Source organism: Octopus bimaculoides, chromosome 1 (assembly GCF_046866305.1).
Source record: "Octopus bimaculoides isolate indiv1 chromosome 1, ASM4686630v1, whole genome shotgun sequence".
In the NCBI taxonomy this organism is placed as follows: domain Eukaryota; kingdom Metazoa; phylum Mollusca; class Cephalopoda; order Octopoda; family Octopodidae; genus Octopus; species Octopus bimaculoides.
In genome coordinates this window covers 182,986,039-183,010,737 of record NC_142928.1, presented here as the reverse complement: position 1 = coordinate 183,010,737, position 24,699 = coordinate 182,986,039, and the positions used below count along the sequence as shown (strand labels likewise).

The 24,699-nt window shown below is 36.9% G+C and overlaps 1 protein-coding gene across 1 annotated transcript in view; it reads left to right on the top strand.

The window, feature by feature from the left end:
• Positions 1-24,202, top strand: part of LOC106873029 (proton-coupled folate transporter) — a 59,326-nt gene extending 35,124 nt beyond the window's left edge. The window contains exons 2-4 of the mRNA XM_014920233.3: positions 14,610-14,693; positions 16,190-16,346; positions 23,856-24,202. Of these exons, the coding sequence (XP_014775719.1) occupies positions 14,610-14,693; positions 16,190-16,346; positions 23,856-24,027 (413 nt within the window). The 3' untranslated portion in view covers positions 24,028-24,202. The remainder of the gene's footprint in view (positions 1-14,609; positions 14,694-16,189; positions 16,347-23,855) is intronic.
• The last annotated feature ends 497 nt before the right edge of the window (positions 24,203-24,699 follow it).

The following is a 24,699-nucleotide window of genomic DNA, read 5'->3' as shown; positions in this document are numbered from 1 at the left end:
TCTCTCAGATTTTGCATTTCTTGGGCAATATTATCCAATGTACCCCTCTCTTTTTAAAAAATATATTGTAATTTGAAGAGAAATTGGTTGCTTTTTCTAGCAGTTCAAGTGACCACATGAAGGCTATTCTCATTGGCTCAGCATTTAGTTGTATTTCCAGGAAGAACACTTTTTACTTCACTGTCTTTCAGTTCTCCTAGATGTTGATAAATGTTACAAGATCACTTGGTGCAACAGATCAGCAGGAGATTTATAATCTCATTCACATAACACCATTAAACCAACAGAAGCATCTCTGGGGTTTAGGAATCATTGAACCATTCACATTTCCGTTTTGTTACATCTGATTGGGACATGTGTCACACAGCAAGAGGTTAAAAGTGCTCCTGGCAAGATCAATGACTTTATAAGGTTTCCATTTCCATTTGGAGTGGAGGCGCAATGGCCCAGTGGTTAGGGCAGCGGACTCGCGGTCATAGGATCCGGTTTCGATTCCCAGACCAGGCGTTGTGAGTGTTTATTGAGCGAAAACACCTAAAGCTCCACAAGGCTCCGGCAGGGGATGGTGGCGAACCCTGCTGTACTCTTTCACCACAACTTTCTCCCACTCTTACTTCCTATTTCTGTTGTGCCTGTGATTCAAAGGGTCAGCCTTGTCACACTGCGTCACGCTGAATATCCTCAAGAACTACGTTAAGGGTACACGTGTCTGTGGAGTGCTCAGCCACTTGCACGTTAATTTCATGAGCAGGCTGTTCCGTTGATCGGATCAACTGGAACCCTCGACGTCGTAAGCGACGGAGTGCCAACATTTCCATTTGGTGCTAATTTACTTCACTTCATCGCTAATACCTCTGAGAAAGGCATGAGTGTTACATAATCTCATTACATTTCCAGAATTTTCTATACAATTTCTTGACCTGCTACAAATAGCTGCCAAATTGCACTTTACTATCTTAAAAACAAGGTAATTGCAGCAAAGCTGTGTGATAGTGGTGTCAGAGGTGGCACACAGACCAACATATACTTTGTTTTATTCCTCTCTTCCATTTTATTTTCACATGCACATTGCATTTTTATTCTCTTCCATTTTACAAATTCACTGTGCATATGCACATTACATGTTCATACTTCTCTTTCTGGTTCCTACTTAAAACTGTTTATAGTTCACAACATTTTATGAACATGCACTTATCAGGAGCACTTCACATTCTGATGGTTGTGAAACAAGGAGACACACATCTGAAATTTTATTCTAAAGTATACAAAAAGAAGGGACAGTCATCATTTATCATCTGTATTCCATACTGGTGTAAGTTAGATGCTCTGCCTGGATCCAGTGGATGAAGGATTGTGTAGTGCAGTGCTTCTCAAACTATCTGATGTGGCATACTAGCAGTTTTTTTCCCAATATTACCAGTGCCAAAGAAATATTACTAGTGCCAAAGACTGGTAATATTTCTTAGTAATATTAATTTATACAAGAAACAATATATATAATGAATATAATAAAAGTTGACTTTCTTTTTATCTTATATTTATTTTGTAAACAAATAATGTTTCTTTCTTTTCTGAAAACTCGCCATGGACCAGCACCAGTCTGCAGACCACCACTTTGAGTAGCACTGGTGTAGTGCACCAGTGTCTGCATTGGAATGGTTTCTGTTACCTTTATGACTGGAAACCTTCTTGATACCAACCACTTTACAGCATGTTCAGGGTGTTTTTTGTTGCTGCTGTTGTTCTATCAACAATAATGAAGTTGCCATGCAGCTTATAAGACTACGAAACGAGAATCATGTTGCAAGTCAGTTTTATGCCAGGTTGAGGAGGGTAACTCCGAAAGGGATCTCAGGAAGTACCATCCCTGCCTTCCTGAGCTTGTTTTCCACCACATTTCTTAAAAATCATAGTTGAGGCCTTGGTCTCAGGACCACTCATGTCTAGAAACTGAGACTGGGGGTAAGCAAGGGCATGCTCCCATAGAAAATCCAGCTCCAAAAAATCATATTATAGCAAGGTAGAATGGGCATCAGCCAGCCCAAAGGTTGGGGTGGGCTCCACCTGCCTGCCTCTGTTGCTATGGCATTGAGGTAGATCCGGCCACCCCCGTTAACGGGAACAAAACTCGGATTAAAAACACTGGAGGAGGGGGAGGAGGGATTAAACTATGAGAGAAGTAGTGGAGGGGTGGGAGGCAAGCAGGTTCTTGTAGAAGAGTGTAGAGATAGTGAGAATGCTCTATAGGAGCTGCAAGGAGATAAAGATAAATAGTGGTGATGCTGGGGTACAATCTTGAAGGGTTTCATACAACCATCTCCTGTGCAATTTTCTCTAGTTATCAACATCTCTACTGAAATCACTTATAGTCCTCATTTTTCATAATTTCAGACATAATTAATTATTAATAAATTAGAATTAATTAGAATCTGATAAACAAATTAACAATAAATAGAATACGTAATGAGATCATCTTTGAAACAAAGTAAGGTTTACAATGATTTTTTTTTTATTGATATAAATACATTTTGCACAGCTTTGTCGCCACTCTCTTCTTTTTCCTTCTTGTTGTTGTTGTTATACATCCAGTAATCTCACTAAACGAGATAGGTTTCATAGGTTCAGATAGTTTCACTATACATTGCTAGAACAGATGTTACCATGTCAATTGTACCGTTAACGATTCAACCATGAAATATGAATAGAACCTGCTGTCAATCAAATACACTAAAACAGAGTTTATGGTTGTTAGTGAAATTATATTTTAATATTATAGGCACAGGTGTGGCTGTGTGGTAAGAAGCTTGCTTCCCAACCACATGGTTCTGGGTTCAGTCCCACTGCGTGGCATCTTGGGCAAGTGTCTTCTACTATAGCCTCAGGCCAACCAAAGCCTTGTGAGTGGATTTGGTAGATAAGAACTGAAAGAAGCCCATCATATATATATATATATATATATATATATAAATTCCTCTATTTACATAATATCGAGGTCTCTTTCTTTCTTTTGGTGTCTTTTCTATCAATATATGTATGTATATGTATATATTTGTGTGTCTGTGTTTGGCCCCCTACCATCGCTTGACAACCGACATTGGTGTGTTTATGTCCCCATAACTTAGCAGTTCAGTAAAACAGACTGATAGAATAAGTATTTGGCTTACAAAGAATAAGTCCTGGGGTCGATTCATATTGCATTTTTTACAGATGAAACATTGGCTTTGTTGGAGTCATTTCCATACCTAATCATTATATTTTTTAGTAGAGATTCTGAATGAGAGGGGAAGACGACCACCAAAAATGGTCATGCAAAAATTTTTGGCCACCTCACATAAACCAATCAAGATACAGTACTTTAAAACATAAAAATGTCTGTAATGAAAATTTATTATATAATGTTCATTTCAAGAAGTTACTGTACGTTGTTAATATTTCATGTGGCTTTTCTTAGCTTCAATAATTGCTTCAGTGTGCCTGGGAAGAGATGCATTCAAATCCTTCACCATCTTCAAAGGTATGAGATGCCATTCTCTGTGGTTGAGCTCCAACAACTCTTCAAGATTGCGTGGATTCTTCTGACGAACTCTTCTCTTTAGTTCTGTCCACATTTGTTCAATGATTTTTAAGTCAGGGCTCTGAGCTGGCCAATCTTTCACTACAGTAACACCTTCGTCAGCCAAACTTTGTTGTGTTGCACACAGTCTGTGGTATGGAGCTCCATCATGCTGAAAAATCTCACCTTCATCCAAGTCTGCTATCAAATTGTCCTTCAGCAACTGGATGTATTTGGCACTATTCAAATTAGCGTTAATTTTAACCAACTTTCTTGAACCATCATTTTTTTATGTATCCCCAAAACATCGGACGTCTTTGGTTACGAGAGGCCATAAAATTATAGTTTAGTGCCCAAGGAAGACAAATTCCACAGGAAATTTACTTTCTTGTTATAATGACCCTGCCAATTTGCTGTTGAAATGTAAAAGTTAAATAAAGAGACGAGGCAAGGAAATTAATCTTATTTTGATAATAACAATATAGGTGCAGGAGTGGCTGTGTGGTAAGAAGCTTACTTCCCAACCACATGGTTCTGCATTCAGTCCCACTATGTAGCATCTTGGGCAAGTGTCTCCTGCTATAGCTGTGAGCCGACCAAAGCCTTGTGAGTGGATTTGGTTGATGGAAATTGAAAGAAGCCTGTTGTATATATATGTGTGTGTTTGTGTGTCTGTTTGTCCCCCCACCATCACTTGACAACTGATGTTGGTGTGTTTACATCCCCGTAACTTAGCAGTTTGGCAAAAGACACCGATAGAATAAGTACTAGGCTTACAAAGAATAAGTTCTGGGGTCAACTTGTTCAACTAAAGGCGGTGCTCCAGCATGGCCGTAGTCAGATAACTGAAACAAATAAAAGGATAAAAAAGTAATATATATGGAAAAGACACAGATTAAGGAGTTTGGAGGATGGTAAACTTATTCCATTGCTCAGTTTAACACCATTACTCGGTATCCTGGGTACCTTTAGCAGATTCCATTTGCTGCAAACATTCAAGCCAAGTCTTCAATTTGAAGATACTTTATTCCATCCCTGCTACCAGTCTCAGAAACTCTGTGAAAGACATAAGTGTTGCCTTACCTCCTGACTAAAATATAAAGAAAATAATGTTAAGGGAAAAATGAAAGAATAGTCAAAATTTATAACTATAATAATGAAAGAAATCGCTATCATTTCTTTTTAACAATACTGATTACATTAATGCATATATTATATATTCACTAAGTTTTTTTTTTACTTAGTAACATCACTATATGCATGCATGCACATACATGCACAAATGTGTACATATCTATAAACATGCATGTACATATGCAAAATTATATGTGCATGCATGCATTGTGTATATGTGCATGCAAAATCATATTCTTTTTCTATTTAATCAATTTGACAGTTGCAGCCTGATCATGTCTTATTTTCTTTGTCCAGTATAGTTTTTCCAGAAGGAAGGTTTAGAAGCATAGCTTGAAGGAACTTTTCTGGAAGTGTAAGATATACAAATGGAAATGGAATAGACAATACTTTTTTCTTTTTTGCCTAATTTTATTTCTAAGACAAGACTAGTAGTAAAAGTCAAAATTTCATGGTTATTGCAGCAGTTATAAAATGCAGGAAGAATTACTTTGCACAGTGTTTGCTTGAAATCTTGGAAGAGAGTGGGCAGTAGAAGGATATAATAATAGCTATGGCAAGATGCTGAAAATGCACGCAGCAAAGTGTATTGATTATAGTTGGAGTGCTGCCAGCAAGGTCATAAGAGAAAGGCAACAGTGGAAGTATCAAAGAGAGAATGCAATGAGGTGTTGAGCCAATTCATGATAAAAGAGCTGTTGAAATATGAACAGTTTAAATGTTAGCAAAAATGTGATAAATCTAAATGTTGCTTCTGCAGCTGTTATTATTTTGTATTTAATTTTAGCAATAAACCTGAAACCTTTTAATTAAATATTAATAGTGAAAAAAAAACGGACTTTTACAAATTTATTTACAATATTTAGCTCTAATTTCCTGGTATGTTATTTAACCCTTTAGCATTTAAACCAGCCATATCAGGCCTAAATATTCTATATGCTTTATGTTCAAACTGGGCAGATCCTGTCTTTCACACCTATCCTGCAATGTCATTCTAAAACTAAACAACCACATCATTGAAATCTGAAAGCTACAAGATAATACATGATTAATTTTAAGCAATGTGAATAAATAAGCATTACATTTGATAAGGTAATCTGAATTCTAAAGGGATATTGATCTGTTACACCCACCTTTAGATAGGGCTTATCGTAAATAATAATCCCTAATTATTCTAGTACATTCCTCTTCAGATAGGTTTATTGGTTTATCACAAATGTATGACCAAATTTCTTAACAAGCCATTAGTTGATGCTTGCCTAAGGCAACCAGACTGAACCTGAAACCACACAATTTCAAAATTAACTTCTTAACCAAACCTGTCCTGTGTATATATACCTTACTAGTTTAAAAGCCGCCCTATCAGACAGCTTTTAAGCTAGCTCTTGTGAAAGGCTCTTCATTAGGCCTTGGGCCCAACAATGACACTTCATGCATTGAGTACTTATCAAATTTTATTAAACTTGAACAATATTTTTCAAACAATGAACAATTTTCATCAAAACAATGATATAACTTGTCAACTTGGAACTTATTGCAAAGCTGCATGATAAACAACAGAACCACCACCATCGCCACCACATTTGCCATATACACACCATTCAGACTTCTGACGCCACCACCATCAATACCTTTGACTTCGCTACCTTCCCCTCCACCACCATCACCACTGTCTTTCACATTGCTTACTCTCACCGTCATCCCTGACTGCCTCAGCTACCACCACCACCATCATCACTGCCACCTCTGCCTCAATCACAACTACAGCTCATACTATTACTATCACTCCATTACCATCACAAAAAGGCTAAATGTGTGTAAAAGAATTCAGTGTTCAGTCCCTCTTTCTCTCACATACCCACTCTTTCTCTCTCTCTCTCTTTCTCTCTCTCTCTCTCTCTCTCTCTCTCTCTCTCTCTCTTATTATTACTCCTACTACCACCATCAACACTACAACTTTTAATAAAACATCATCAACTCTTCCTAAATTTCTTTGTCTCTCTTTCTCTCTCTCTCTCTCTCTTTCTTTCTTTCTCTGCCTTCCCCACCACCCTCACCATCTCTATGCCTACTATTACTCTCACCCCAGCATGCACAATAGTAGAAATGTCATTGAATAGTGGGGGGGGGGGGGTCAAAGTGTGACACACTGACACACAGAAATTAGTTTTTCCATTTATTATATACCTTATATGTTTCTGAATTCTTTCACTGGTTTACCCAGAAACACAGCAACATGCTTGCAGCAGATTTCAACTCACAATCAAAGCACAAAATTTCAAATACCTTATACACCCATCTAACTTGCCTCTATGCTCAAATATGAATTGTATAAAGTACAGCAATAGAAATAAGATCATCACCATCAGCACCATCATCATCAGGAGGATGAGGCTGAAATAAAGATTTTTTTTGCAAAATTGTACTCTAGGAGTGGCTGTGTGGTAAGTAGCTTGCTTACGAACCACATGGTTCTGGGTTCAGTCCCACTGCATGGCACCTTGGGCAAGTGTCTTCTGCTATAGCCTCAGGCCAACCAAAGCCTTGTGAGTGAATTTGGTAGACAGAAACTGAAAGAAGCCCGCCGTGTATGTATGTGTGTGTGTGTGTGTGTATGTTTATGTGTCTGTGTTTGTCCCCCCTCCCAACATTGCTTGACAACCGATGCTGGTGTGTTTATGTCCCCATAATCTAGCGGTTCGGCAAAAGAGACCGATAGAATAAGTACTGGGCTTACAAAGAATAAGTCCTGAGGTCGATTTGCTCAACTAAAGGCGGTGCTCCAGCATGGCCACAGTCAAAATGACTGAAACAAGTAAAAGAGTAAAAATGCTCAAGACATACAGATCCAAACGAATTATGGGTTTTGGTACACTAGATAATTTCCAAGTTTGTGTGAGTGTATATGTGTGTGTGTATGTGCACCATGGAAAAGGCACTCATGCCAATGCCACATAAAAAGCACCCAGTACATCCTGTAAAGTGGTTGGTGCTAGGAAGGGCATCCAGCTGTAGAAACCATGTCAAAACAGACAATTGGTGCCTGGTGTAGCTCTCTGCCTGGTCAGCTCCTTTAAAACCATTCAACCCATGCCAGCATGAAAAACAGACATTAAGTGATGATGATAAATGAGAGAGAGGTTGTGTACCTGTAATTTATGTTTAATCTAAATATATTTTTACCTGTTACATAAACATATTCAGTAAGTTACAGACTTTTTGTTTTCCTCTCTATCACTTTAAATTCTTTTCAATTTTATTGTCTATTTAGTTTCAATCGTGCCTTACATTTTAGTGTTTATAGCCTAAAATAGTTGACTTTGAAGTCACTGTCAACCTTTTCTTTGTAAAAATTTGTAATACACACATACGTACATACATATGTATGCATATGTTTTATGTTTAATCCTGCCTGACTGAATTTCCTCCTTTCTTGGACACTAATCTTCTTTCCTCACTTATTCTTGGACCTTTGCCGCTTCTTCTGAACCACTTTACCACTGCTCCATCTGAATTGCTATTGGAACTCTATACTTCTCAGATTCTACCGTCATGGATCTTATTGTACACTATTTTTCACATATACATACTTACAAGCATGCATGCACACACACACACACACACACACACACACACCTTCACAGACACATACACAAAGGAGGTTGTAGTTTTATATATATATATATATATATATATATATATATATATATATATATATAAATGATATGATATGAATTCATAATAATCATTAATAGAAAACCTTTCACCACTGGACTGTTATTATCTTTGTTAAACAACAATAATGAATAATTAATTTCTTATTGATATCATGTTTACCTAAGACTTCATTTGCATATTCAAAATATTATTTAGAAATTTTCAATTATTTTGTAATAGTATTTATTGGCTGTCATTGTATTAATAAGAGAGTCATTGCTGTCGACACCTAGACACTTCCAGTCATATTGCTTAGCAACAAAAAGACAGACACAGAACTTGGGATTTAAATGGTGACAAATTTTATGTCCTTTTTGTAAATACATCTTAGAAACTGGAGTAGTTGAAAACAGTAAAACAGACATTTGATAATGAACATGATGTTAGTAGCATGGTATGGGTTTGGCTGCCCTGTATTGTAGCCAAACTGGTCGCTCTTATTTTTTACCTGAGCCTCTGCACCTGTCTCCCTCAACAGTTCCTCTGTCCCCATTCCTTTCACATTCAACATTTTGTACCTCGAGAGTATATCATAACCCTCATCACCACCATTTTCTTTCCATTTCCAGCTGGGGTTGCTATCTCCTCTACAGCAGCACACCCTTTTTTTTTTTTTTTTGTTCCTCAACATTTGGCATGAGTTACCTCCCTGATTATTACACCCACCTCAATCAAAGGATTGTGTCTTGCAAGCTTCTTGGCAACCTCATTAGTATTAATGACATAAAAAAAATACCCAGTACACTCTGTAAAAGTGTTTGGCATTTAGAAGGGCATCCAATTGTAGAAACCATATCAAAACAGACTTGGAGCTTGACACAAACCTCTGCTCTTTCAGAACCATGCAAGCATCAAATATAGATGCTAAATGATAATGATCAATTAAGGATGAACATACTTTCAACAGCAGCAAACACATGTATATAAAATGGCTGCCTGGCTGCCCTGTACTGTCCACACATTTCACAAACCACTGCATTATTTTCATTTGGTTTAAATTGATGTTTTTATTTAACCAATTAAACATGTTAAAAATATCAAATTCTTGGAACCAATTTTGAGGATGGTGAGATTATAAAACCATCACAAGATCCAATCCTTGTTAATGTGTGGTAGCTTGTGTGCCTCAAGGCCAGATTAATATGGGTCACCTCTCCCCAGTGGTAAAAATGGATTTTCACAGGGTCATCACTTCTACTGAGAAAAAAATAAAATTACAGAAACATCAATGACAATTAAAAACCAACAAAACCTAGAGAAAAAAAAATAAGGCAGCTCAGAGTCAAGAGCAAGAGAAAAATCATTGACAGCCTATGTTCCCTTGGGAGCAAAGGGTTTAAGAAAAGATTATAAAAGCTACAAGAATCACACATAGAAAGAGACTACTACTTTCTCTAAACAAATTACTAGTATTCTCTCTTGTGCTCTACAATGACACAGAAATCTGCAACCTGTTGACTTTTAACAACAGTTGTGTGTTTGTATTTAAGTGTTCTTCAGCCAGAAAGTATGGATTTGCTAGCTGTGTAATGGCTAACATTTTTCACATACTCTCGCTATTGCAATGAACTGTAAAAATTTTCTAAAATATTTTTTTTGTTTCTAATTATTCTAATACATTTCAAATTATTCTAATATCATCATCATCATCATCATCATCGTTTAACGTCCGCTTTCCATGCTAGCATGGGTTGGACGATTTGACTGAGGACTGGTGAAACCGGATGGCAACACCAGGCTCCAGTCTGATTTGGCAGAGTTTCTACAGCTGGATGCCCTTCCTAACGCCAACCACTCAGAGAGTGTAGTGGGTGCTTTTACGTGTCACCCGCACGAAAACGGCCACGCTCGAAATGGTGTCTTTTATGTGCCACCCGCACAAGCCAGTCCAGGGGCACTGGCAACGATCTCGCTCGAAAATCCTACAGGAGCCAGTCAGGCGGTACTGGCAACGGCCACGCTCAAAATGGTGCATCTCATGTGCCACCCGCACAAGAACCAGTCCAGGGGCACTGGCAACGATCTTACTTGGCTTGCCGGGTCTTCTCACGCACAGCCCATTTCCAAAGGTCTCGGTCCGTAGTCATCGCCTCGGTGAGGCCCAATGTACGAAGGTCTTGCCTCACCACCTCAGCCCAGGTCTTCCTGGGCCTACCTCTTCCACGGGTTCCCTCAACTGTTAGGGTGTGGCACTTTTTCACGCAGCTATCCTCCTCCATTCTCACCACATGTCCATACCAGCGCAATCGTCTCTCTTGCACGCCACAACTGATGCTTCTAATGTTCAGCTTTTCTCTCAGGATACTTACACTCTGACGGGTATTCACATTGACATTACACATCCAACGGAGCATACTGGCTTCATTCCTTGCGAGCTTACGTATGTCCTCAGCAGTTACAGCCCATGTTTCACTGCCATGTAGCATGGTTGTTCGTACGCATGCGTCATACAGTCTGCCTTTTACTCTGAGTGAGAGTCCCTTTGTCACCAGCAGGGGTAAGAGCTCTCTAAACTTTGCCCAGGCTATTCTTATTCTAGCAGCTACACTTTCAGCGCACCCACCCCCACTACTAACTTGGTCGCCCAGATAGCGGAAGCTATCGACTACCTCTAGTTTTTCACCCTGGAATGAGATAGAAGTTGTTTCCTGTTTGTTTGCAGTCTTTATTGCACCTGAGCATCTGCCACAAACAAAAACTAACTTGCTAGTTAACCTGCCTTTGATGTTGCTGCACCTCTTATGTGTCCATAGCTTGCACCGGGTACATCTTATAGAGTTACTACCTACTCCTTTTCTACATACTGAGCAGGGCCATCTACCTGAAGGGGTTTGTGTTTTATCTACCTTCCTACTTATTAGGATTTTGGTTTTAGCTAGGTTGACTCTAAGGCCCTTCAATTCTAGACCTTGCTTCCACACCTGAAACTTCTCCTCTAGTTCTGATAGTGACTCCGCAATTAGGGCAAGGTCATCAGCATAGAGGAGCTCCCAGGGGCAACCTGTCTTGAACTCCTCTGTGATTGCCTGGAGGACTATGGTAAATAATAGGGGGCTGAGGACGGAACCTTGGTGGACCCCTACCTCTACCCGGAATTCTAATATATTTCTAATATATTCTAATATATTTCTAATATATTCTAGTACATTCCTAATTATTCTAATATATTTCAAATTATGAAGTTGAACTGTAAGGTATTTTATTTTGTCTAAATTCTCAATATCTGCTGAATTCATTGAACTTTTGAATGTCATTGTAAATATTTATTGTTGAGTGTTGATGATAATACATCTATGCAACAAAATTTTTTCCTTGTTCAGTAAAATTAATAAATGTTGGAAAAAAAATTGAAAAGAAACCTTGTTCTTGAGTATCTTTTAAAATGGTAACTGACACATATTTCTAGCACATGATATGATTTTCTACTTGATCTTTTCATTGAAAATTATTACAGTTTCCTTGAAATTAGTGACTCCTAATTCTGAAAGCAATACAGACTTTCTATGACATCTCAACTTGAGAAAACATTCAGCAGTTCTTGCAGCAAACTCTTTACTCTGAAGACTTTTACTTCTGCATTCAGAAAAATTGTTAGACATTAATAACACTACCATTAAAATATATTTTCTTTCAAGGATAATGGTTTTAATAATTACAACAGAAAGACAAGTGATCAGATGAAATTGAACCATAAACCTCCCATACACACACAAATAGAATCAATAATGATACCATTAAAAATTTTTTTTTTTTTTTCGTGAAAGTGGATTTAATAATTACAAGCTAAGTGATCTGATAGAGTTGTACTATAAATCTCTGTCATACACATACAATTATTGGGAAATTGAATTTGGGGAAAAAATTATGTAGAATCAGAAAGATTTCTTTTTTTTTCTTTTTTCTAGATTCATAATCTCCAGTATTAAAACCATAGAAACCCTGCAAAAACATTTCTAAAAAAATATATGATAGAATAAAATTAAAAAAATAAGGTAAGATGTGCTGGCAGTAACATTTGCCACCACATCTTACTATATCCACTTTTATGCAGATGACACTACTCATTACTCTTCCCTAACATTCTGTCTCTATGAATCATGTACTTGCAACTTAAATACCACATATCAAACATACATTGGCTCCATGAACACAAATCTTGAAAGCACTCTCCATTGAGGACAAGCTCATCTTACCTCTTTCAACAAGAAAACACTAACACTACTCATATCATGAAAACTTCCTTACTTCCCTCCTCACCTTAATCATGAGTATCATTCAGATAGAGCCCTCAAAATCACTCCAGTTGTTGGGTCTTACTATGGATCGCTGCTGGTGAATGCATGTCCCTAAATAGCAAGGGTTGCCTTCCAATGATTGGCCCTTTACTTCAAGACCAGAAAGTACCTAAACCCCCACCAACTGTTAATACTGTACAAAGCTCAAGTGAGGTCCACAATAAAGTATTACTCATGTCTGAGTCGGTGCTACTTTTGCACATATGGACATCGAGAAAAGGCACATATAGACATCCAAATCTGGGCCACTCAACTGACTGGCATAAAGTCACTCACAGACATACTCCAACCTCTGACTCACAAATAAGCTGTCTCCTCTCCTCACTCCATCTTTTCTACTGCTCCTATAATGGTTTCTTCCCCTTGGAACTGCTATCTCTACTCCGTGTTATCTCTACTCCAGCATTTCTTTCTTCCCTGCTCATCTTTTTTCCACCTTGCACCCTTATCGCATCCAAGTCTCCCAGCCCTATATTAATTACTATGGCCAGTCCTTCCTCCCCAGAATGTCCACCCTCTGGAATTCCATCACTGCTCATATCTTTCCCACAGGTATTGATTTACAAAGGTTCAAGAAAAACATAAATGGTATCAACCTCACTGGTATTGGGGGGGCTTGTAAAAACCATGGGCACCAACTCTTCCTCCAGACCTGGCATTTATAAAAAAAGAAATAAGAAGAGAAGTAAGGAGTTTAACGATATCACTGACTCTTTTCAAGAAAGAGCAACTGCATTAGCAAAGTAATAAAGAACTAGAAAAGCTTAGGAATGAAACCAGAGAAGAAAAGATAGATTTTAGGAGAGTTTTGAAAAACTGGACAACTTTTTAGTTTGTGTACTATAGAAGTGGGAAAAAATAGAACCAAAAGAATTTCTTTCAAGATTGCTTAATGCAGAATCAATGCACAATGTGTACATATCTGTAATTTGAAAAAAATATTGTTTCCTATAGTTTTACTTTCTTTCATTATCATGTTCAATACGTTAAAGTAAGAAAGAAAAGCATTTGATTGCATATTTACAGACTGTGTGGTTAAGAAGCTTGCTGGCAAACCACTTGGCTCCAGGTTCAATTTCACAGTGTGGCGCCTTGGGCAAGTGTCTTTTACTATAGCCTCAGGTCAACTAAAGCCTTGTGAGTGGATTTAGTAGGTGGAAACTGAAAGAAGCCCTTTGTGTGTGTGTGTGTTAGTGTTTCCTTGTCTTGACATCACATGATTGTTGTAAATGAGTGTCACCATCACACATGTGGTGTCCCTCATTTCCAATCTTCTGTAAAAACATGTCAAGCCATGGTGGGGGAAATGACCTTACTTGGAACAGATGAGGGTTAGCAACAGGCTGGGCATCCAACCACAGGAAATCTGACTCAACAAATTCCATCTGACCCATGCAAGCATGGAAAAGGGATATGAAAGCAATAATGATGAAGAGAGAGAGAGAGTGTGTGTGTGTGTGTGTGTGTGTGTGTGTGTGTGTGTGTGTGTGTGTGTGTGTGTGTGTGTGAAAAAGAGAGAGAGAGATATGTAATTCTGCACACCAGCTAATTGATGTCTTGAGGAACTTTGTAATATATACTACATACCTTTACATCAGGATGGATTTAACCATTCAATAAAATAAATACCAGACCTAAGTACTGGAGTCAATAATCAACCAAGACCATTATTATTGTTGCAGTCCTAACACAGAAACCAATTTTAAAATATGTAAAATATTTGCTTTTTCTCCAATGTGGTATAATGTCAATACAGAATATTTAAATTTTTCCTTTTTTTATTTCTGAAAATCATATTGAAATGTTTGGGTTGGTTTTTTTTTTGTTTTCTTTTTGTTTTGTTTTGTTTTTTGTTTCTTTTTGTTTTTGTTTTTTTAATATCTGACATTATTTTCTGTTTTATCTGACAGCTATTCTACTCCTTGCGTTCCAATTACTTCCTTTTCCAATGATGCGTGCCATTGTCTCTCGTGGTATACACCCAACTGATCAAGGTAAGATTTTTATGTGACAATATATATATATATTGACCAATTTTGCAGGTGTGAAATTTATGGCTACAGCTAGTACAGCTTTCCAACTCTTTAAATATCTCTTCAGAGCCAGAAAATTATGACTAATTCTTTGAAGGAAAATTATACTTACCATTCATTAAAGTTATTTAATTATAAAAAGATATTTTAGGAAAGATGATTTTTTTTTTTTTTTTTTTTTTGTAAGTATTGGAAGCAGTACCATTTTATGTTCTGGAAGGATTTTCTTTTTCATTGAAACAGTACAAAGAATGTGGCTGAATTAAAAGTGAATTGAAAATAGTATATGAAGAATCTTACTTAAAATAGACTTATAAGAAATTAGCACCATTGTTGTTGTACCATCTTAATCAACTTCGAACAGACAAACTAATGAAGTTACATGTAACCAATCAAGTTTTGATGATGATTCAAAAACACAGTATTCCAAATATAATCGCATTTTTCACTTCTTAGCCATTAATCCTAGTACATTATAGATACTAGAACACTTGAAAGATTTCAGACCTAGCTATTGTACACTCAATGTAAATGTGCATGGCTTAGTGGTTAAGGTGTCAGACACATGGTTTTGATTCCTGGACCAAACAACATGGTGTGTTTACTTGAGCAAAATACTTCATTTTATATTGTTTCAGTCCACTCAGCTGGTAACAATGAGTAATCCTGCGATGGACTAGTGTCTTATCCAGGAGGGAGTATATGCATCACAGAAACCAGATAACTGGCCTTATGAGTCCATGTGACTCAAGAAGGATCTATCGTATTGTAAGCTCACCAAATAAGTCATCTCTTATGAAACTATCCACCCTCTCCTATGTCCTCTCTTATGTTCACCTTTATGTATCTAGAGAGTTTGCTCAACCTTCCCATTACTGTAATGTTTTTGCCCAGCTACTCCCATCTACCCTATATAATGTTGTGCACTGGGGTTGATGTAATTGACTTACCCTCCCTCAACATTTCTGGCCTTATGTCAAATTTTGAAACTAATATTTGACAACCTGCAGGCAGTGAGCTGGCAAAATCATTAGCACACTGGACAGAATGCTTAGTGGCATTTTGTCTGTCTTTACATTCAGAGTTCAAATCCTGCTGAGGTTGACTTCATCCTTGTGGGGAGGGGTCAATAAAATGAGTGGCAATTGAATACTTGGGTCAATGTAATCAACTTACGCACGACCCCAAAATTGCTGGTTTTGTACCAAAATTTGAAATAAATATTTGGCCACCCAACTCAGAGTTAGGACTAAGGGAAGGTGATTGAATACTGTTTCTAATGTATCTAGAAATTTCTGGGTGACTAAATGTGTGGATGCAGTGACTATATGAAAGCTTGCTCATATATCTGTGTAGACATTAATTCTTGTATATTGTATCACATCCTGTACATCATATTTGTAACTAATACCTATATGTACACTTTTTTATATACAATAAAAACCTATCTTTTGCAGGTTCCCTCTTCGCTCTGATGCATTGTGCCGAGAGTTTGATTCACTTCTTGTCACCTTTGATATTTACGGTCATTTATGCCAGCACCCTGAGGTTTTATACCGGTTTTATATTTATAGTAGCAGCCATAATATTACTTATACCTGCAGGATTTACACTGTAAGTATCTCAAGAATTTAATCAATTTCTCACAAAAAATGTTTTCTTAGAAACAGGAATGGGGGTGGAGGAGGCATGTTTTTATTTTTGTATTGTTATTCTTTTTTTTTAAGGCAGCAGTCAAAAAAATAAATATAGGATTTATATGGCCAAATGCAGACATGACTGTGTGTTTAAGAAGCGTGCTTTCTAACCATTTGGTTCCAGGTTCAGTCCCACTGTGTAGCACGTTGGGCAAATGTCTTTTTCTATAGCCTCAGGCAAACCAAAACCTTGTAAGTGAATTTGATAGATGGAAACTGAAAGAAGCCCATCACACACCAACGCACACACACACACTTGTGTGTGGGTGTCCCTTTGTCTTGACATTGTGTGATGGTCGTAAATAAATGTCACTGTCATACAAGCAGTGTCCTTTGTTCCAATCTTCTGTGGAAACATGTCTGGCCACAGGAAAATATTGTTTTACTTGGAAACAGGTGATGGTTGGTGACATGAAGGACATTCAGTTATAGAAAATCTTCCTCAACAAATTCCTTCTGACCCATGCAAGCATGAAAAAGTGAACTTCAAAATGATGATGATGATGATACACACTTAGATAGCTCATTAGCAGTCTAATGGTGACCACTTTTTCTATTGTCTTGTCAGATTTATGTGAAGAAAGTTGTATTAATTTGATTAAACTAAAAGAAAAATTGAAAGGCAAATCTATTTGGTTTTGGTTTTAGACATCTTCAGAGTAATGGCTACTTAGTAAACTCAATTTTATTTGAACTAGAGGAACTACTTTGTGGTTGTTTAATGTGATAGAAATACCACTCAAATTACTTCTCAATCAAACCCTAGTATCTTAAACAAGGAAGGATAGATCAGTAATGTAGTCGTAGATACATTTTAAAAAGATGAGAGGGAAATAGCTGGCATACTTTTGATCATAAATCTACCTAATTATGGATAGCCCAGGGTTAAACAACTTGTTTTTCCTTGGAAACTCACCCCCCCCCCCTCTCTCTCAAATCAAATAATTAATTCTAGATTGCTTAAGGCATTGTCTAATTTCTAACTGACTTCTTTATATCTATTGTGAAATGATAGGTGCACTTGTTAAAGTATTGTGATTATAAGCAACAGAAGATATTTGTTACAATAAACCTTCTGCTCTTTCTTTGGAACTATGTATATATATATATATATATAATGCTTTCACTTAGGCATAGCAATACTAATAACCTATTGTTCAAACTCAATATACATATGCTTCAGAATAATGTTAGGCAAGTACAGTGCATAATATGAATTAACTGTTTCTTTGTCATTCAATTAATACATGCATGCATATATACATACACATGCATACATATATTAATTGAATGATATCTATATATATATATATATATATATATATATATATATATATATATATATATATATATATATATATATATATGATATATATATACAAACATGTTTTGTCAATGAACAGGTCGCAGTTTCAAAACAGCAAAAATATTTTGACAAATTAAATTTAAATGTTGAAGTGAATCTAATGGTTTTTGTGTGTTTTTAAATGGCTTATAAACACCTTCCATGCTGCAATTGTTTTTGTTTCAGCACACAATCTCAGATCAAGTCACTTACTATGCAAGTACATCTCCATAATATATATATATATATATATATGTATATATATATAATTAATCAAAAAAAAAAACGAAGAAAAAACCAACAACGAGGGCATGGTACATGCAAAGTATATATATACACAATATACACACATACACTCTACCAATATTTTCATGTTAGTACATTTATTATTAAAAAAGCTAACAAAAAATAACAACAAACACAATATCAGTCATTCACTAATGAGTGCTATTTTAATTATTTGAGCAATAACTCCTGACATGTTTTGATCTTTTGACCTCAACAGCGAAGCATTAATTTTTCTGAACAATCCCATTCTTTTGTGCCACTCTGTCTATATAATTTTAAATATAGCGAATGGAAAACCTTCCTTGACTAAATGGGGTGGGGTATTTGAGAAGGGGAGGAAAGGTGATGGTTCTATGGCAGGTTTTGAGGGGCTGAAGTGTGATGGAAGGACAATCTTAGGCATATTGCGAGTTACTTGGCAACCTCACTAGTGCTGCTAACACACACAAAAAATTAAAATAAAATAAAAAAGACACCCAATACACTTTGTAAAGTGGTTGGTGTTAGGAAGAACAGCATCCAGCTGTAGAAACCAAGCCAAAACTGACATTAGAACCTTGACAAGCTGGATCTTGTCAAACCATTCAACCCATACCAGTATGAAAAATTAATATTAAATGATGATGACAACGACACTGCTGATGAGGAGGAGGAGGATGAAGACAGTGGCAAAGATGATGGTGGTTATAATGACGGTAACAACAATGATGATGATAATGTCAACGACAGTGGTAGCAGCGGCAGTGGCGAGGAGAAGAATGAAGAGTGAAGGATGTAGTTTTGTTTTGTGGATGGTGTTTCTCAATGATTTATGTCATGTATGGATTTGCTAAATTATTTCATTACATGTTTCTCTAATTTTCTTTCATGGAGAAAGTAAAGGCAATCGCTTTGGAAAATGTGTGAACTAGACTGGAATTTATATAATATATAAAAATTTCAGATATGTTTGTGGCAATATTTTGTCATTAAATATTTCATGCAATATATATTTGATGACAAGTTCCAGTCACCACCTTATCCAACCTGATAAGTGACATAAAATTGAACAAATATTTGGGAAAAGGTTTCAGTTAAGAACTACTTTGTGTTGAAATGTTTGGGGGATGTATTAAAAAAAATCATTGAGTTTTGTGTTACAATCATCATCATCATTTAACGTCCGCTTTCCATGCTAGCATGGGTTGGACGATTTGACTGAGGACTGGCAAACCAGATGGCTGCACCAGGATCCAATCTGATCTGGCAGAGTTTCTACAGCTAGATGCCCTTCCTAACGCCAACCACTCTGAGAGTGTAGTGGGTGCTTTTATGTACCATCGGCATGAGGGCCAGTCAGCGGTACTGGCAACAGCCACGCTCAAATGGTGCTTTTTACATGCCACCTGCACAGGAGCCAGTCCAGTGGCACTGGCAACGACCTTGCTCGAATGTTTTTTCACGTGCCACCGGCACAAGTGCCAATAAGGTGACGCTCAAATGGTGCTTTTTACGTGCCACCAGCACGGAAGCAAGACAGCTGCTCTGACAATGATCACGCTCAGATGGTGCTGTTAGCACTCCACTGGCACGGGTGCCAGTTATCGAATTTGGTTCGATTTCAACTTCACTTGCGTCAACAGGTTTTCGCAAGTAGAGTTTAGTGTCCAATGAAGGAAAGGTTGGCACGGGTGCCAGTCGTCGAATTTGGTTCGATTTCGATTTCACTTGCCTTAGCAGGTCTTAGCAAGCAGAGTTTAGTGTCCAATGAAGGAAAAGTTGGCACGGGTGCCAGTCGTCGAATTTGGTTCGATTTCGATTTCACTTGCCTTAGCAGGTCTTAGCAAGCAGAGTTTAGTGTCCAATGAAGGAAAGGTATGCATAAGTGGGCTGGTTACACCCCTGGCAAATGTCACAGGTTATGGTCTCACTTGGCTTGCCAGGTCTTCTCACACACAGCATATTTCCAAAGGTCTCGATCTAAATATTCAAGTACTGCCTTCAATTTTATTTTATCTCCTCATTTTTATTTCTAATGAAATACTAAAAACTATATCTCATTTATTCAATATGTTCTTTATTAAAATAGATAAATTACTTGATAGTTCATCTTAACTAGAAGATTTTCATTTATTCTTTTATATTTCTTATTTTTAACTTCTCTGTAAATTTATAATTACTAAGAGATATAATTTATACCAGTTCCTCAATTTCTATTGGTAATAGTCAAGATTCAGATATTACTGCTGCCATCAGAGCCTCAAAGAGAAAGTATGTTTTCTGTCTTAAACTAGCCATATTAGGCCCAAATAGTCTACCTGTTTTATGTTCAAGCTGACCAGATCCAGTCTCTCACACAATCTTATAATATCATTCTAAAAATAAACAATCACATCATTGAAATCTTGGAATTACAAGAAAATGCATGACTAATTCAAAACAAACATGCATTATATTTGAATTTGAATACTAAAGGCTTAGATTTCTGTTTGATAGAAGACTAAGAAAAAAAATCTTGTCCAAATTTAAATACAGCGAGAAAACAGCCCATAGTATCTTAGAAACCTACAATTTGAATCCCTTTAAAAGAATTTAATATCTTAATATGAAGTACTATAGATTCTTTCATTTATAAAATCATTCATCATTCTAAGTACTTTTATAATTTCCATTAACTCGCTTTGTACAAGTTTAGAATTTCTGAGTATAAATCCTGCCAAGTCTTGATTTTCCTTTCTGTTTGATGGGGTCAATAAAATAGTGCAAGCAGTTTATTGGTATCAATAATGATTGTACTTGACTCACAATCACAAAGGAGATAGCATTGTATCAAAATATACATATACATTCATCATTTCTCATCTGTTCTGATTCTATTTCTCCAACACAAAAGAAAATAGAATTCATCTGTTGTGTAAACAAGATAACTATATTGGTTTTTGTAATACTTGTAACAAAATCAGGACAGTAGTAATATAGTTCATATCAAGATTAGCTTGATTATTTCAAAATATTCTTATTGACAGTATATACTTTATCTAAGTCTATGAATGCCAACTAATGTTTGTTGTTGATATTGCCAAATTTAGCTAAATAACTTTGAGAAACAAGCCTGTAGATCAGTGTTTCTCAAGCATTTTTTTTACCTATAGACCCCTTTGATTCCTGTTTTACTCAGATGGACCTTTCTTGCCATTCAATGGTTAAAAAATTATATATTTTTATAATTAAATATTCTTAGGAATTATATAACAAAAATTGTTAGAATATTTTGTGTATTATAGAAGTATAACTAATTTATTGCAGATAAATTTTAACAACAAAATCTTATTGGGCCCTAGAAGGGCCATATCGACCCAGGTTGAGAACTACTTTTGTAGTTGTTACAATAACCCATCTTCTCACCTCTCATATTATGTGCACTAAAATCTTATATCTTATCTCAAAGAGGACTATCTGACAGATTGTTAATATTCACTCGTTAACAAGCTAATAAACTCCGCTCTCTGCCAATGTTTGTGTCTTTCATCAGTTGTTGTTGTTTAGGTCTGGGTCTCTCTGCTCAAGCAGATTTATGAACAAATGTATTTTGACCTTGACCAATGAGATTTTTAAAGATTGTGCGTGAGAAGACCCGGCAAGCCAAGTAAGATCGTTGCCAGTGCCCCTGGACTGGCTCTTGTGCGGGTGGCACATGAGATGCACCATTTTGAGCGTGGCCGTTGCCAGTACCGCCTGACTGGCTCCCGTAGGATTTTCGAGTGAGATCGTTGCCAGTGCGGGTGACACGTAAAAGCACCCACTACACTCTCTGAGTGGTTGGCGTTAGGAAGGGCATCCAGCTGTAGAAACTCTGCCAAATTAGATTGGAGCCTGGTGTTGCCATCCGGTTTCACCAGTCCTCAGTCAAATCGTCCAACCCATGCTAGCATGGAAAGCGGACGTTAAACGACGATGATGATGATGATGTAGGACTCCATTATCCAATGTGCTTTTGTCTTTTATAAGGCAGTGGGATGTGATTTGAGGGAGATTTGTCTGCTATTTCTATCAGATCAAGCGACCTTTCAGAGGTGAACATTTTTGGCTGTTTATAGCATTTGGTTTAACACTTGGCCTTTGGGTGCATTTGACAAAGTCCACTCTGTTGCAAGCTTTTTGGCCAAGTTTCTAGTTGAAGATATCTTCTCTCTCTCTATCACTCTCTATCTCTTTCTCTCTATCACTCTCTCTCTCTATCACTCTCTCTCTCTCTCTCTCCCTCTCTATCTCTCTCTAGTCTTTGAGGTTAAAAACATCATGGGCACTTCCTTTCCTTTTGACTAAGCAACAAATAAAAAAAAATTTAAAGGATTCCAAGTGATCTCCTTTCTCAGTCCTAACTAGGTTTAACATAACTTGATTTTAGTTCAATGATTGGGACAAAAACCAAGGTTTTAGTGTAATATTGTTGTATGTGTATCCCTGTTGATATAACAGCTGCTCCACTGAATTAATTATCTCATTTGAACTAATGATCTCATTTGAAATTAATTCAGTTCACTTTCACTTTATCTTGCTAAAGTTATAAATGTTACTCTCTCATTTCTCATTCCACCAGCCTCATTGTCTTATTTGTATATGAACTCCCTCAGCACCCGCTGTTCTCACCTTTCCCTCTCTGACCTACTGCTATAACCATATCTCTTTATTCTTTATTGACTCTCTCAGGATCCTTCCCTACCCTAATCTATTACTCCCTTTCTGTTCCCCTCCTTTCACACCTTCTGTCCATTCTTACCCCCTCTAATGATAAACAACCCTAAACTCTACTTTACACAACTCACTCCATCTCTTTTTCAACTTTATCCCTCCCTTTTTCTCAATTAATCCATTCACTCTCTCCTGTTCCCTGCCATACTCCTTCAGCTCCCCCCCTTCTTACTTACCGTTCCCTTATGGCTCTGCTTAGAATCATCACCCATTCTCTCTTCTGTTCCCTCTAGGCTCCACTGGGTCTTTCATCTTGCAAGTTATGCAACGATCATCACTAGTGCTGCTATCATGAAAAAAGCACTCGGTACATGCCACACAATGGCTGGTGTTAGGAAGGACACCAGGTATTAGAAACCATGCCAAAGTAGGCATTGGTGCATAAGCAGTCTTCTGACTTATCAGGCCCTGATAAACCATCAAACCCATGCCAGCATTGGAAGCCAGGTGCAGCTGATGTTGATGGCAATGATGATGGATAGGTGTTCCAAATTGTAGCCTACAGTTTGATCCCTAACGTAGCTGAAATCTTGTGAAGAGATTGTGAAGGTCATAGATTGTGTGACTTTTTCTGAATGTTTTTTTTTTCTTTTTAGCTCATGACAGAAAACATAAGAACATAGTATACTGTATGCCCTGTGGTATTGCAACAGAAATGAGAAAATCTTACTGAATTTTTAGGAAAATAACTCATTTAGTGTAATTATACAAATTAGTTGAACATTCAGAATGGGGAGGAAGAAAGCATGTTTTCTACAGAAGAAAATTTTAATAGTAAAATTTTATTTCCAGTTCTGTATTTGTTTTTTGTTCATTTTTATATCACTCAACTTGGATCATATTCTAGATAAGCAGAATGTTAAAAATTCTAAATGCATTAGCTCTCCTAGACTAATTGAAGATTGTTGGCATCTTTTTTAAATCATTTTATCCAAAGTATAATGAATTCATAAAATTGTATACATTTTATGTACTAATAGACCCCAGCAAGGCTGGGTACAGCTACAGATTGCTATTTATTTCTGAAGTCTTTTCTTTCTTGTATTTCTCTATATTTTTCAGTGGAATCAAATACCTGGATTCTAAGATCAGTGTTGATTACCAAGCTATGGAAGACCGAGGTACAGAACTTGCAGCATCTCCCAGTGTCGCCAGTAGCTCCAACTTTGATGACTTAGCTTCTCTTGCTTCTTCACAAAACAATGCTCCAATCAGTACAATTTCAGTCTCTTAGTCAACGACAATCTTCAAATTTGTTTTCTCTATATTCTGCAGAAGTACTTTATTTATTTTGTTTTATCCAATTTGAGAAATTCCAAATTTTTGTAATGTTTATTTTTGTGTATGAGCCTACACTTTCTTCATTTACTTTACCTTTTAATCACCTTGCTCAATCTAGCTACCAAAAATCACCTCCCCCAGTTGACTCCCTACTGTTACTAGAAGTGGGACCACACATTTGAAGTGTGAAATTTTTAGACCTGTGTGTCCCCCAATAGAGACAGGCTGCTCACAGAAAGAAATGTCAGCAGACTTTTGTTTGATTGTTTAAACTCTTTTGTACCATATGCTCAGTAGGGTACCCACAGCAACCATCTTACTTCTTACCCACAGAGATCTGTTTGTCACATTTAAGAGAGACTACTGAAAAAAATTAAAAGTCCCCCAGCAGCAACAATAATGGTAACACAGCTCACTCACCTTAGAAACACATGCCAAGATTATGGTATACAGAAATTACATGAGAAAAAGTATATTCTTAATGAACTACCATCCAAGTAGCTATGTGTATGCATACACACATAGATATATAAGTGTATGTGTACACATAACTACATAGTGTTACTATTGAATTTACTATGCCTACAAAATATAGCATCAATTGATGTTGAGTTCAAAAGGAGGA